The sequence below is a fragment of the Jaculus jaculus genome, chromosome 1, assembly GCF_020740685.1.
Source record: "Jaculus jaculus isolate mJacJac1 chromosome 1, mJacJac1.mat.Y.cur, whole genome shotgun sequence".
NCBI lineage: Eukaryota > Metazoa > Chordata > Mammalia > Rodentia > Dipodidae > Jaculus > Jaculus jaculus.
Window position 1 is genome coordinate 105486506 of NC_059102.1, and position 13389 is coordinate 105499894.

Consider the following 13389-nt stretch of genomic DNA (forward strand, 5'->3'; position numbering starts at 1 on the left):
TCATAAACTAAAGATAAATTTGAATTATAGCAGTCACCCCAAGGACAACTGACCAGCGTTCTTAAACTTTTACATATTCAGGGACAGTCCTAACAGCCCCTTTATGCTGCCTTAGAAACCTGTAGCCAACCAATAATATAAAAGATCCAAGGTGATGTCAAACTGCTTACAATAAAACCTATAAACCTGGCGTGATGGCTCACAGCTTTAATCCCAGCATGCCTTTAATCCCAGCACTCGGGAGGCAGAAGCGGGAGGATCGTCATGAGTTCGAGGTCACCCTAAGACTACCTAGTGAATTCCAGGTCAGCCTGAACTAGAGTGAAACCCTACCTCAAAAAACCAAAAAAAGAAAAGAAACGTATAAAAGATACAAGATTGGCAAGCATAGTGGGTGCACATTGCCTTTCATCCCAGGCACTCAGGAGGCAGAGACAGGAGGATCACTGAGTTCAAGACCAGCCTGAAACTATATAGTATGTTCAAGAGTAGCCTGGGCTAGAGTGAGACCCTCCAAAACAAAAACAAAAAAGGGGCTGGAGTGATGGCTTAGCAGTTAAGGCACTTGCCTGCTAAAGCCGAAGGACCTAGGTTTGATTCCCCAGTACCAACATAAGCCAGCTACACGAGGTGGCACATATGTCTGGAATTTGTTTTCAGTGGCTGGAGGTCCTGTCGTGCCCACTCTATCTCCCTCTCTTTCCCTCTCCCTCTCTCTCTAATAAATAAATAAATAAATATAATATTAAAAAAAATAATTATGATGATAGGGTGGTGGTAACAACGGTGACTGGGGAGATGGCTGAGTCAGTTAATGCTTTCAGTAGGGCCAAAGTTACAATCCTCAAACCAGTAATCCCAACACTGGAGAGGCAGAGACAAAAGGTCTTACTAGTTCAGTACTCTAGCCAAATCAGTAAGCTCCAGGTTCAATGAGAACCCCTGTCTCAAAAAGTAAAGTGGACAGCAATTGAGGAAGACTCAATTGGCCTCTGGCCTACACATACACAAACACTCATATACACATATACCACACACCCACAAAAGGGAAAGAAAGAAATGAAAGCTAGGCTTGGTGGTGGAGGCCTATATAATCCCAGCACTTAGGTGGCTGAGCCAAAGAAGATCGCAAGTTCAAGGCCTGCCTTGACTACAAAGTGAGATCCTGTCTCAACAAAATAAAACAAAACCCCCTCCAGATTAGTGAAAGCATAACCAAAAGTCAGATGCGTATTTGGCTCTCTAATCAGTCAACCACTTTAACAATACCAACATAAAAGAATGTAGATGCATATTTATACATACCTTCTTCAAAAGTACTTTTCAGCTACCACTTAGAACTAGGGGAAAACAGTGTCAGGTGCTGTCTTGTGCTTTTTAAAGCTTCAAGTATCATCCAAGTACTAGATTTGAAATTGAAATGTATTCACTTAAACACACTGCTGTCAGCATTACCAACACCATTCTATTATCCACTTTTTGATGCTGTCTCCAGATAATTTTTAATCCCTGCCTGATTTTTCCCTACCAACAAGTACTTGGATACCATCTTCACCCTGCCTGCCCCATTACTTGGTTGTGCTTGGAGAATTATAATTACAGTGACCCCGCCTTTTAGAATATCCTCAAAGCACAAAGCCTCTTTGTATGACTGCAGGAGGGGATGCCTTCCAGGACCACAGAAAAGATGAGTGGCAGCAAAGAGGAACCGGAGCTGAGCTGGGTCTCTTACGGTAGCCCTCAGTTCTGATGCGGCTTTTCTTTCTTTTCTTTTCTTTTCTTTTCTTTTCTTTTTTTTTTTTTTGAGACATGTTCTTGTTATGTAGCTCTGGCTGGCCTGGCATTCTCTATGGAGTCTAGACTGGCCTCAAACTCACAGCAATCCTCTTGCTTCAGCCACACCCAGCTTGTGAGGTTTTTCTCATGACAGCTTAAGGGTCCTGCTTACCTTCTGCACCCCCTTCCCATCAAGAGAGGAGCAGAACCCATCCTGACAGATGGATGCAATTACCAAGCCCAGAAGGCCAGGAAGCAGAAAGCAGCAAGAACAGAGGAAAAGCAGGCAGTACTGCCCTGAAGCGCGCCCTCTGTGCTGCCCTCAGAGCCCCACGTTGCAAAGTGTAACACTGAGGGCCTTCACGCCTTTGATCTGGGCTTCGTACGGGCATCACTGTCAGTATAGGTAGATGCTCAAGTATGTGTTGAGAAGACAGTAAAAATCCATGAGGAACCAGCTCTCACGATCGCTGTGAGTTGGAGGCCACCCTGAGACTACACCAATTCACTAGAATCCCAGGTCAGTCTGCACCAGAGTGAGACCTTACCTTGAAAAACACAAAACAACCTAAAAGAGAAGACAAATCTCGCTTTTATTTTACACAAGAAAACTCAAAAGTTAAATGAAAATACATTTTACTAAATATGAATGCCAACTCCAATTTGCTAAAGTGATTATGAAATTATTATATATTTTAGTTTCAGCCTATCCTACTACTTTAGTCTAAGACATTGCTCACTTTTTAGTTACAGCAACAAAACAGAGCTTAACAGAAGCTAAGCAAGACCACCAAAAGGTGCTAAAGCAAAATGAGACAGGGACCTTCTCTTCAACCCAAGGAACATCCCCAAAACACCATGCAGAATGTCCTGACCTTGCAGCAACTCCTCCATGTATACATTTCTTCCTCTTCTCACTTCTTCCTTCATTTTTCTCAACAAAATTAAATTATTGCACACATACATACAACTACAATGTCTCACTCCCTAGTTTCTACACACATTTTACCACAAAAGCAGAAACTGCAGTAACAGCTTTCTATATCATGGCTTCTTATAGACAACAGTAGTCTAATCCCATCATTCTAGACCTGCCCACTTCAGCTGCTTTTCTACCCAAGAACAGCACTAATGTCCATTTAAGCAAAACAGGAAAGAAAAATTCAGACCACTTTGGATAAGGACTGTAGGTTAAGATTTGTTTATTCTATTCTCCTTATGTGAGCATAAGGTTGTTTCTATTAAACATTTTTAGTTTTATTTCTTAAAAGAAATCCTTAAAGCAGGGCATGATGGTGCACATCTTTAATCCCAGCACTCGGGAGGCTAAAGGTAGAAGAATCGCCATGAGTTCAAGGCCACCTGAAGACTACATAGTTAATTCCAGGTCAGCCTGGACCAGAGTGAGACCCTACCTCGAAAAAAAAAAAAAAATCCTTAAAGATATCAGCAAGGACAAATAAAATTCTCTATCTAGCCCCCTCAATCAAGTTTAAAAATAATAAAAAAGACCATGGAACCCACTTTAAAAAATCTCTCTCCCTTGAGCCATCAAAATATCGCTTGTCCATGGCAAGTGTTCTGAAAAACATGCTTCCATATTTGCAAAAGCAGTAGCAAGCCCATTCTTGTCCTTGGAATACACTTTTACCTCTCCCTCCAAGAAGAAAACAAAATAGCAAGAAGCATAAACAATCACTTAATGGAAAATACAAATAGGTAAATATTTTCAAAATTGGCTAAAAAGCCTCTGGTCTTAGTAAATTTAGGAATGCTAGTGCAGGGAGAAAGATATGGGGAAGGCAAGGGATAAACTAAGAAGATGGCTAAGTAGTTAAAGATGTTTGCTTGCAAAACCTGTGGGCCCAGGTTCAATTCCTCACCCTATGTGGAGCCTGACACTACTCGCTCCTCTCCTCTGTGGTATGAAGCACACTGGTGACCATGTGCACAAACACACAGAATTGTATTCATGTGCAGCTAAAAATAAATTCCAGCCTGGAAAGATGGCTTAGCAGTTAAGGCACTTGCCTGTAAAGCCTAACATCCTGGGTTTGATTCCCCAGGACCCACGTAAGCCAGATGCACAAGTAGTTCATGTATCGATCTGGAGTTTGTTTGCAGTGGCTGGAGGCCCTGGTGTGCCCATTATCTCTCCTCTCTCCATCGCTCTCTGCTTGCAAATAAATAAACTTAAAAAAAAATCCCCCTCAAAGTGATCACAGAATAAACCTAAGAGCAAATGCAGCATGCAGCTACTTTCTTTCACCTAGCTCATATTTTTTAATTATTCTTTGCATTTTGTGTTTCTATAAGCAAAGGTATTTTCTTGCTTATTCTGTACATTTTTCTCTGGCTTCACAATAGTTTACTGTGTTAAGCTGAGCTCTTTGGTTCAGGTAGCATGATATGAAAAGACCAGAGTTGGACCCCCTCCCATCAAAAATTCATATGGAGGTCTGAAAATATAGCTGAGGGGAAGAGGGCTTGCCTAGTATATGTTGAGGCCCAGGTTCAATCCTTAGTACCAAAAAAGAAAAAAAAGAGTTGAGGTAAATGCAAGAAGCCCCAGGTTTGATTCCAAGGACCACATAAATCCAGATGTGGCACAGCACTCAGAAGGTAGAAGCAGGAGGATCTGGCATTCAAGGCTAGCCTAGGCTACACAGCAAGTTCAAGACCAGGCTAGGATACATGAATATCTGCCTAAAAAAAATTAAGCAAGAGCTGGAAAGGTGGCTTAGTGGTCATGGAGTTTGTCTGTGAAGCCTAAGGACCCAGATTTGATTCCCCAGTACCCACATAAGACAGATGCACTAGGTGGCACACATGTCTGGAATTTGTCTGCAATGGCTGGAGGCTCTGGCATACCCATTATCTATTTCTCTCTAAAATTTTTTTTAAAAATTAAAAATAAAATAAATAAAAAACCCAAAACAAGTGGACAGTTCTAGTTGACAGCGTCTTTTCAGAATGAGGAAAGGTGCCTCTTTTGAGAGCACGCAGGTCCACACTAAGTGCTCATCCTAACAGAATTCTACCCTCACTTGTCACCTGACAGTCCTACTTAAAAAAAAAAAAAAAAAAAAAAGAGTTGGGTGTAGTGGCACACATCTTTAATCCCAGTACAACCTAGGCTAGGGTGAAACCCTACCTTGGGAAAAAAAGGCGGGGGGGGGGGGGAATAAATTAAGAAAAGAAGGAAAAAAAGAAGCTGGGCATGTAGGCGCACACCTTTAATACCAGCACTCGCCTTTAAACCCTCTGAGTGAGAGGTCAGCCTGGAGCTTGAGTGAGATCCCTGCGGGGAGGTGGGGGGGCACAAAAAGAGGACCTGTAATCATGTTGCATTTCCATCACTTCACAGAAAGAATTTCAACAAAAACAAGTATCTCACAAAGTTCTTAGTCAGAATGTGTCATCTTTGATACAAATTCATTCTAAATGCATTCCGACTACAACAAACTCAACAAAGAAAAACTAGCAAATGGGAAAGAAAGGAAACTCTTCAACCCTGAGGGATAATCAGTTATTTCCTAAAAACTCAAAGCTTCTGGGCTGGAGAAATGACTTAAGAATTTTAAGGCACTTGCATGCTAAGCCTAAGGACCCAGGTTCAATTCCCCAGGACCCACGTAAGCCCGATGCACAAGGTGGTACATGCATCTGGAGTTCATTTGCAGTGGTGTGCCCATTCTCTCTCCCCAATAAATAAATAAAGTAATTTTTAAAACCCCAATGCTTCTATCAGTTTCAAGTAGCTGAATCTCAAATGTAGGTCATTAACCAAAATACTGTATCACTACCACCTTTATGTTAAGAAAACCATGAGGGGTGTGGGAGTGTAGTTCAGTAGTGGAGCATGTTTTTATGAGCCCTTTGTTCAATCCACAGCTCCTCCCTTCCAACAAAAAGACATGATCACATAAGTTGGGAGTTTTCTGTCTCAAAGTAAAAATCAAATGAATTTAAAGAGATAGGAGTCTCACCCAGTGGATTGGTGGTGTATCTTCACAAAGGACCATTGAGGTGCTCAAAGTTGTTATGAACTTACCTCTCTTATCATGGAGAAACTGTGGGTCAGAGCACAGGGAGGGACAAGAGAAACTGCACTTGGAGTGCATGAGGCCCTGCTCTCATCTTGAAGTCAGGTAAAGTTCAAAGCTAATTCAAGTAACATCCTGGGAATATGACTCAGTTGGTGGAATCCTTGCTTAGCATACAAGAGCTCTGTGATACCCAGCACCCCCTAAAATGTCCACTGACACACACAGTAGGAAGGTAAAAGCATCAGAAGTTTAAGGTCATGCTGGACTATAAGCAAGCTTGAGGTAGCTTGGCATACTTGAGACCCTGTCGTCAAAAGAGATGGGAATGGGGCTGGAGAGATGGCTTAGTGGTTAAGGGATTTGCCTGCTAAGCCTAAAAACCCATTTCTGATTCTTCAGATCCCATGTAAGCCAGACAGACAAAGATGAGGCAAGTGCAAGGTCGCATATGCCCACTCAATAGCAGAGGCATCTGGAGTTCAATTTCAGTGGCTGAGGCCCTGGCTCACAAATTCTCTTTCTCTCTAAAAAAAGGGAGGGGGCTGGAGAGATGGCTTAATGGTTAAGCGTTTGCCTGTGAAGCCTAAGAACCCCAGTTGGAGGCTCAATTCCCCAGGACCCATGTTAGCCAGATGCACAAAGGGGCGCACACATCTGGAGTTCGTTTGCACTGTCTGGAGGCCCTGGTGCACCCATTCTCTCTCTATCTGCTTTATTCTGTCTGTCGCTCTCAAATTAATAAATAAAAAAATAAACAAAAAGATGGGTATGGGTATATAATCTTATCCTTATCATTCTTTCACACTCCCCCAAAGCATCATGCCTGCAATCCCAGCAGTCAGGAGAAAGGGTATGGAGACAGAAGCCAGCTTGGGCTGCAGAGAAACCCTGGCTCAAAGACAAATAAAGTAATAATGAGTTCAAATTATGTAAAGTCATCCGGCAGGAATAAAACACTCCTGGGGAAGTCTGGGGCTAGACAAAGCCAAAACAGGGGTCCTCAAACTTTAGTGAACATCAGAATCAGATGTCTGGGTCCATCCAATTAAGTCAGAATGTGCTGAAGCATTTCTATTCTGACAGAGCTCCAACTCCTGACCTACTGTGAAGTTCCCTTTGGACCCAAGAACAGAGGAAAAGAGACAAACTGTTTTGGACTCAAGATTTTGTCTAAAGCTAGGGAGGCGGTTTTCAGACTTTTAAGAGGGAGGTAGGGTGCCAGGTGTGGTGGCGCACACCTTTAATCCCAGCACTCAGGAGGCAGAGGTAGGAGGATTGCCGTGAGTTCGAGGCCACCCTGAGACACCATAGTGAATTCCAGGTCAGCCTGGGCTAGAGTGAGACTCTACCTGGGGGGTGGGGGGGGGGGAAATTACACTGCAAGGGAAAGGCTTTGCATGGGAAGTAAGGGACTTAAAGTGGGGTAGTGGCTGGGAGGAAGTAGCATTCCCCAACAGTCCAGGGGCCAAGTGAGATTTCCTCAAGTTCCACAACAGCAGGGGTTCCAAAATGCAAGACCACTCACTCTGGGGGTGCTGCACTACAGGTGTGGAGAGGGGAAAAGAGAAGCAGTTTTTCTAAACTCGGACCCTACATCCACTAGAAAGTTCAGAAGGACTTGGGACATACTCCACAAGTACTGGCAGCTCTAAAGTAGTAGTTTATCCACAGCAAGTTAGGGTTAGCAGATCAGCAGGGGTGAGAAAGGAACACAAGCCTGCAAGCCTAACAGACTGTGTGTGCCCAGCTAGACACTGTAGTTACGGTTCCATTAGCATGGGAGAAAAACTCCGTGTTCTATAAACAAGAAAATGCTTTTCATGAGAAATATTTCAAACATTTGAAAAATATTTAGAACATAGTTAGTATGTCTATCCCACACCCTACATTAGCCAATCTTAATGTGCAATTGCTTGATTCAGATTTCTATAACATTAGGATAAAGTCCTCTTAATATTCCTTCTATTTTCCATCTTTTCTATCCAGAGAAGCACTGTTTGTGAATTTGATGTTAGTGATTCCCATGCGTGTTTTTACATCACTACCTATGTATTTAACCACAAACAGCATTACTTACATGCTTTCAGGTCTTACACAAATGGAAAAATCCTCCTTTTCTAACCAGTATCATGATTTATTTGCTCGCGTGCATGCATGCGTTATGTGTATGGGCATGCCAGTCTCCTCACTGCAAGTGATGCCAGACATGTGCCACTTTTTGCTTCAGGCTTAAGTGAGCAGCTGGGGAATTGAACCAGGGTCAGCAGGCTTTGCAAGGAAGTGCCTTTAACCACTAAGCCATCTCCTCAACACCAATTATTTTGAAATACATCCATTTTAATATACTGCCTTTTGGGGAGGGGGGGCTGGCTTGAACTTCTGATCCTCCCACCTCTACCTCCCTAGTGAGAGGATTTACAGCCATGTGCCACCAGCCTGATTTTTTTCTATTTTAATACCTTCCTATAACATTCTTTTGTGTGGTGGTCTTTCTGAAAATTTATATATGATCTTGACAGTGGCCATTAAGGCCAGAATAAGTATTCTTGTACTTCTTTTGTACTTATGTTCATGTTCTTGCTCACTTTCAGTAGATGGGTGCTATCAACCAGCTGTCAGTGTACTATAACAATCCACTTACATTCCTTCTAACAGCAAATAAAAGTGTTTCCCCAGTCTTAGTGATAATTATGACAGTATGTACATTTTGCCCAAGCAGTAAGCGTGAATGGTATCCACTACTGTTCAATTTGCATTTCCCTATTTACATGTCTTAGACAAGTAAATTTTCTTGTACATATATGTGTATATATCTGTTAAATGTTTTTACATTTGTGGTACTGAGGATTGAACCTAGGGTGGAGAACATCTTGGACAAGGACTCTCCACTGAGACAGACCTTGGCTCTTTTTATTACATTTCAAAATAGGATCTTGCTAAGGTGACCAGAATTCCAACTTGCTGTATGTAGTACAAAGTTGGCCTGGAATTCTGGGTCCGACCGCCTCAGTCTCCCTAGTGCTAGAATTACAGCCCTAAAGCACCCTCCGAATCCCACCACAGCTGGAGAGCGAGGGTGGAGGTCAGCAAGAAAACAGCTGACTCAGGGACTCATTCTGGACAATGGGCCTTAATTAATGCATTTATTAATTAGTCTTTCCCTTCCCTCTTTTGTCAAGCCTTACTTCCAAGACAATAATACTCTCTAGGCCCTTTAGTGCCGGCCATCCAGAGGAGAGTGAAGGAAGGTGGTGCTAAAGTTCGAAGGTGGAACCCGGCTGGGGACCACCCTCCAGCTCTGAGAGACTCCTCTCAAATTAATCCCTTAGGGCTTGCCTCTAGGGGCTAGATGCTCCCTCCCCTTCCGCAATTCTTTCATCTCCCTTCCCCCACGAGGACTGCCACACTCTCTTTTGCCCCAATCCACACCAAGTGTTGGATTTTTTTGTTTGTTTGGTTGGTTTTTCAAGGTAGCATCTCACTCTAGCTCAGGCGAAAACTGGAAGTCACTACGTGGTCTCAAGGTGGCCTCGAACTCAAGGCAATCCTCCCAAGGGCTGGGATTAAAGGCGTGCACCACCACGCCGGTTATGTGTAGGGCTTTCTACACTGCCTGTGACAGCAGCCTTTTTTCCCTCTCCTTCCTTTTCCAAGATGCACCCTGAGTAAAAACAACCAACTTAATCACCCACCCGCAATCAAAACGGATTTCTCATGCACTGCACATCTGGCAGTAGAGTGACTGGTCCCAACCCTCCCAACTTCCTTCCCTCTTCAGGCCTGGGATCTTCTTTGGGGAGTTCTCCAAGTGTGGTAGGTCCAGATCATGGAGGAAATAAAAGAAAGAAACTTGTGGCAGGAATGCCTTGACCATGTCATGTATTTCTGCTTTGGGCATAAACAAAACTCAGGCAGTTTCCTGAAAAAGACACCACAGGCCACTTTCACAAAAGCAAGCAGGCCTCCTCCCCGTTAATTCCAACTGGACCAGTTTAGTCCATAAAGTAGTAGGGAGGATGGTTTGGAAGAGATCAAACTGTCCCTGCGATAGTAAGTTTCCGAAGCTCTGCCCTACTCACTCAGGAAAGCCCTGTCCGCCACGGCACAGCCATCCTAGAAGCCTGTCCCCTCCGGCTCCCCAGGGAACCAAAGCTCCCAAAGCAGCCCTTGCTCCTAAGTCCCACTCGGTAAAAAGATTTTCCCCCTCCTAGTCAGCTAAAAGAAGGAAAAAAAAAAAAAAAACTACCTAGGTGAGGGGGTGGGGATGCCAGGGACCAGCCCAGAGCCCCCTCTTTGATCACTTTCTCCCGGTTCGCAGGGGCTGCGGGCTCGGCCTCCTCCCTGCCCCCTTCCCCACCCCTAGCTCCAGGCCAGTGCCAGTCCCAGGGTGGCCCTGGGTCCCAGCCAGGATATGACTCTCCCTGGTTTGGTGACCTTGGGCAAGTCACTTCCCCCACCCCCACCCCTCTTTCACAGCCTCAGTTTCCTCCTCCCAAAGTCCTGCCCGGCCCAGGCTGAGGGAGGGGTCCGGCTAGCACCCCGATGGTTGGGGGGGGAGGTGGGAACGCTTTGTGAGCCGCTCGGCGCGGCCGGCGGCGGAGCGGGGCTCCCAGGGGCTCGGCGGCCGGACAAAGCTGAGGCGGACGACGCTCCTCCCCCTCGGCGGGGTCGGACGGCAGGACCACACGCTTTCAGGTCCTCCCCCCGGGCCCCCGCCGCGCCAACCCCCGGGACCGACCCACGCCCGGACCCCCCGTACCTGCTCCGGGCACTCGGCCGCAGCCGCCGCCGCCGCCAGCCTGCGCACCCGTCCGATGAGGCCCGTGGCTCGGCGGGCTCAGGCGGTCTGCGGCGGCGGCGGCGGGCTCGGGCCGGGGCGGCGGCGGAGGGGGGCGCGGGCGGCGCAGCGGCCCGAGCTCGGCGGGGCCCGGCCTGGGAGAGGACGACTGAGCCTGGTGGAAGTGCGCGGCGGCGGCGGCGGCGGCGGCCGAGGCGGCGGCGGCGGCGACCGCGGCGGCAGCGCTTCCGCTCATGGCCGGGCCGCGGGCAGCGGCTCCCCCGGCGACTGGACTCCGGCGCGCCAGGCACTGGCTGGGCCCTGGGCCGGCGGCGGCGGCGGCGGCGGCAGCGGCGGAGGCAGTGGCGACGGCGACGGAGGCGGCTCCCACGGGGCTGGGAGGCGGAGCCGGGAAGCGGCGGCGGCGGCGGGGGCGGGGCCGCGGAAGGGGGCGGGGCCTCGGGCCGGGCCGCCAATGAGCGCCGGGCTCCCGGCTGCGGCTCGGCGCGGGCGGGGCTGGGGGGCGCTCTCCGCGCCGCCCTCCCCTTCTCTCCCCCCCCCCCCCACACCCCGGCCCGGGAGAAGTCGGAGCCGTAGCCCGCCGACGGCGACGCCGAGCCCGGCCGGGCCCGCCCCCCAAGGGCGGGGTCGCCGGCCTCGGGGCCAGGCCTCGGAGTCCCCGGCTGCCTGCGGCGCGGGTGTCTGCCCCGCGGGCGGGACGGCGGCCGGCTCTCCCGGAGGTCGCCTCGGCCCGCCCGTCCACCCGTGCGTCCGTCCGCCGTCCCGCGGGCCTCGCGTCCACCGGTGGCACCGCGTCGGCCTCGCACAGTCCCGTTCTCGCGCTCTCGGCTGTTTGCTTCCGAGTTTTTGTCTTTCGGACACTTAGCAAGAGAAACTCTTCCCGTGGCTTCCCGGGGCTGTGTTTTCCGTGATGAGTCAGTCCCCGCGGACCTCGAGGGGGAGCAGCCGAGGCGGACACGGAAGAGACGGAGCCGAGCGGCCCTCCCTGGGTCCTCTGCGCACCCATCTTGGATGCTCAGCTCCTCGCGCGCCACCCCCTCCTCTCTCAATCTCCCTTCTTCGCTTGTTCGATGCCCCTGTCGCCGAAACGCTGGAGAGGAAGCCGTCCAGCCCGGCGAAGTCCCATCTCCATAGCGGGGGACGCTGCGAGGCGAGGAAAGGCTTGGAGCTGTGCGGGCGATTAGGACCAGGGGAAGCGTTCTGCTGCGCCGACGACCGCTGGGCCTGTTGTACGTCCCGTCTTTGCTCTGGCTCGTGTGAGAAGCCGCGGAAGAGCAAACTAAACTCGACCGTGCGGGAGAGGCGCTTCTAAGTACCGCCGTGAGGATAGGTCATTGCATTTGTTATCCTCAGCCTTTCCCCACATCGTGCAAGGCAAGCTTGAGGAGAGAGGGAAAGGGGTTCTCTGGAAACCTACATTTGCAGTTTCATCAGTGCACTAGGCACTGGAGGGTAAAATGATAGTGAAGATGGAGTCTAGGCCTTCGAAGATTTTACAGTCTTCTTGGAGATCTGCTTAGACGTTAAGAATTTAAGGATGAGAGCTCAGCATGGTGGAATATGCCCTGGAATCCAGCATTTGGGAAGTGGAACCAGGAGGATTAAGAGTTAAAGGGCTGGAGAGATGGCTTAGCGGTTAAGCGCTTGCCTGTGAAGCCTAAGGACCCCGGTTCGAGGCTCGGTTCCCCAGGTCCCACGTTAGCCAGATGCACAAGAGGGCGCACGCGTCTGGAGTTCGTTTGCAGAGGCTGGAAGCCCTGGCGCGCCCATTCTCTCTCTCCCCTCTATCTGTCTTTCTCTCTGTGTCTGTCGCTCTCAAATAAATAAATAAAATTTTTTTTAAAAAAAGAGTTAAAGATCATAGCGGTTAAGGCGTTTGCCTGCAAAGCCAAAGGACCCTGGTTCAATTCCCCAGAACCTACGTAAGCCAGATGCACAAGGTGGCATGGTGCATGTGTCTGAAGTTCATTTGCAGGGGCTGGAGGCCCTGGTGCACCCATTCTTTCTCTTTCTCTCTCCCTCTTTCTCTGTCAAATAAATAAAAATAAAAAATTTTTTTACCGGGCATGGTGGCACACGCCGTTAATCCCAGCGCTCGGGAGGCAGAGGTAGGAGGATTGCCGTGAGTTCGAGGCCACCCTGAGACTACATAGTGAATTCCAGGTCAGCCTCGGCTAGAGTGAGACCCTACCTCAAAAAAACAAGAAAAATGTATATATATTTAAGTCACTCTACATTAGATAGAGTGAGGCATCTCCCCAAATACACTGAGACTCTACTGCTTAAAAAAAAAAAAAGAGAGAGTTCAAGATAATTTTCTGCTGAAAAGAGTGGTGGTCAGCTTGGGCTACATAAGAACTTATCTCCTCCTCCCCCAAGAAAAAAATACCTTAATTAGGAGTAAGTAGTTCACGGAAAGGCCAACTGGGAAGACAATGAGGTGACCTTGGCCAAGGGATCTAATCCCATCCTTGACTTTCTGTTCACAGAGGAGACAAGTAATGTGTTGACTAGGAAGGCTTCTGCCCCAACACCCTGTGAAGAACGCCTGTAACTACTACATGGAGGTAGCTCTTCTTTGAGGGTCTCAGCATCCTTGAGCAAAACCTGGTTTATTCCTATCACCAAGGCCCAAACTCTAGTTTCAATCTTAACTCCAATTTGAGTAAACAGTATGAGCACCAGCCCTTGAAGAGAAGGATCCAGCTAGCAGTTTAATCTAGTTAACGCAAATTGCATACCACAGGATGATTTGAGACTAAGAAA

The 13389-nt window shown here is 48.1% G+C and overlaps 1 protein-coding gene across 2 annotated transcripts in view; it reads right to left on the reverse strand.

The window, feature by feature from the left end:
- The window catches only part of Rnf38 (ring finger protein 38), a 146285-nt gene extending 135427 nt beyond the window's left edge, over positions 1-10858 (reverse strand). For both annotated transcript variants that reach the window (XM_045153931.1, XM_045153928.1), the window contains exon 1: positions 10585-10858. In XM_045153931.1, coding sequence (XP_045009866.1) covers positions 10585-10858 — 274 coding nt within the window. The remainder of the gene's footprint in view (positions 1-10584) is intronic.
- Between the last annotated feature and the right edge of the window lie 2531 nt (positions 10859-13389).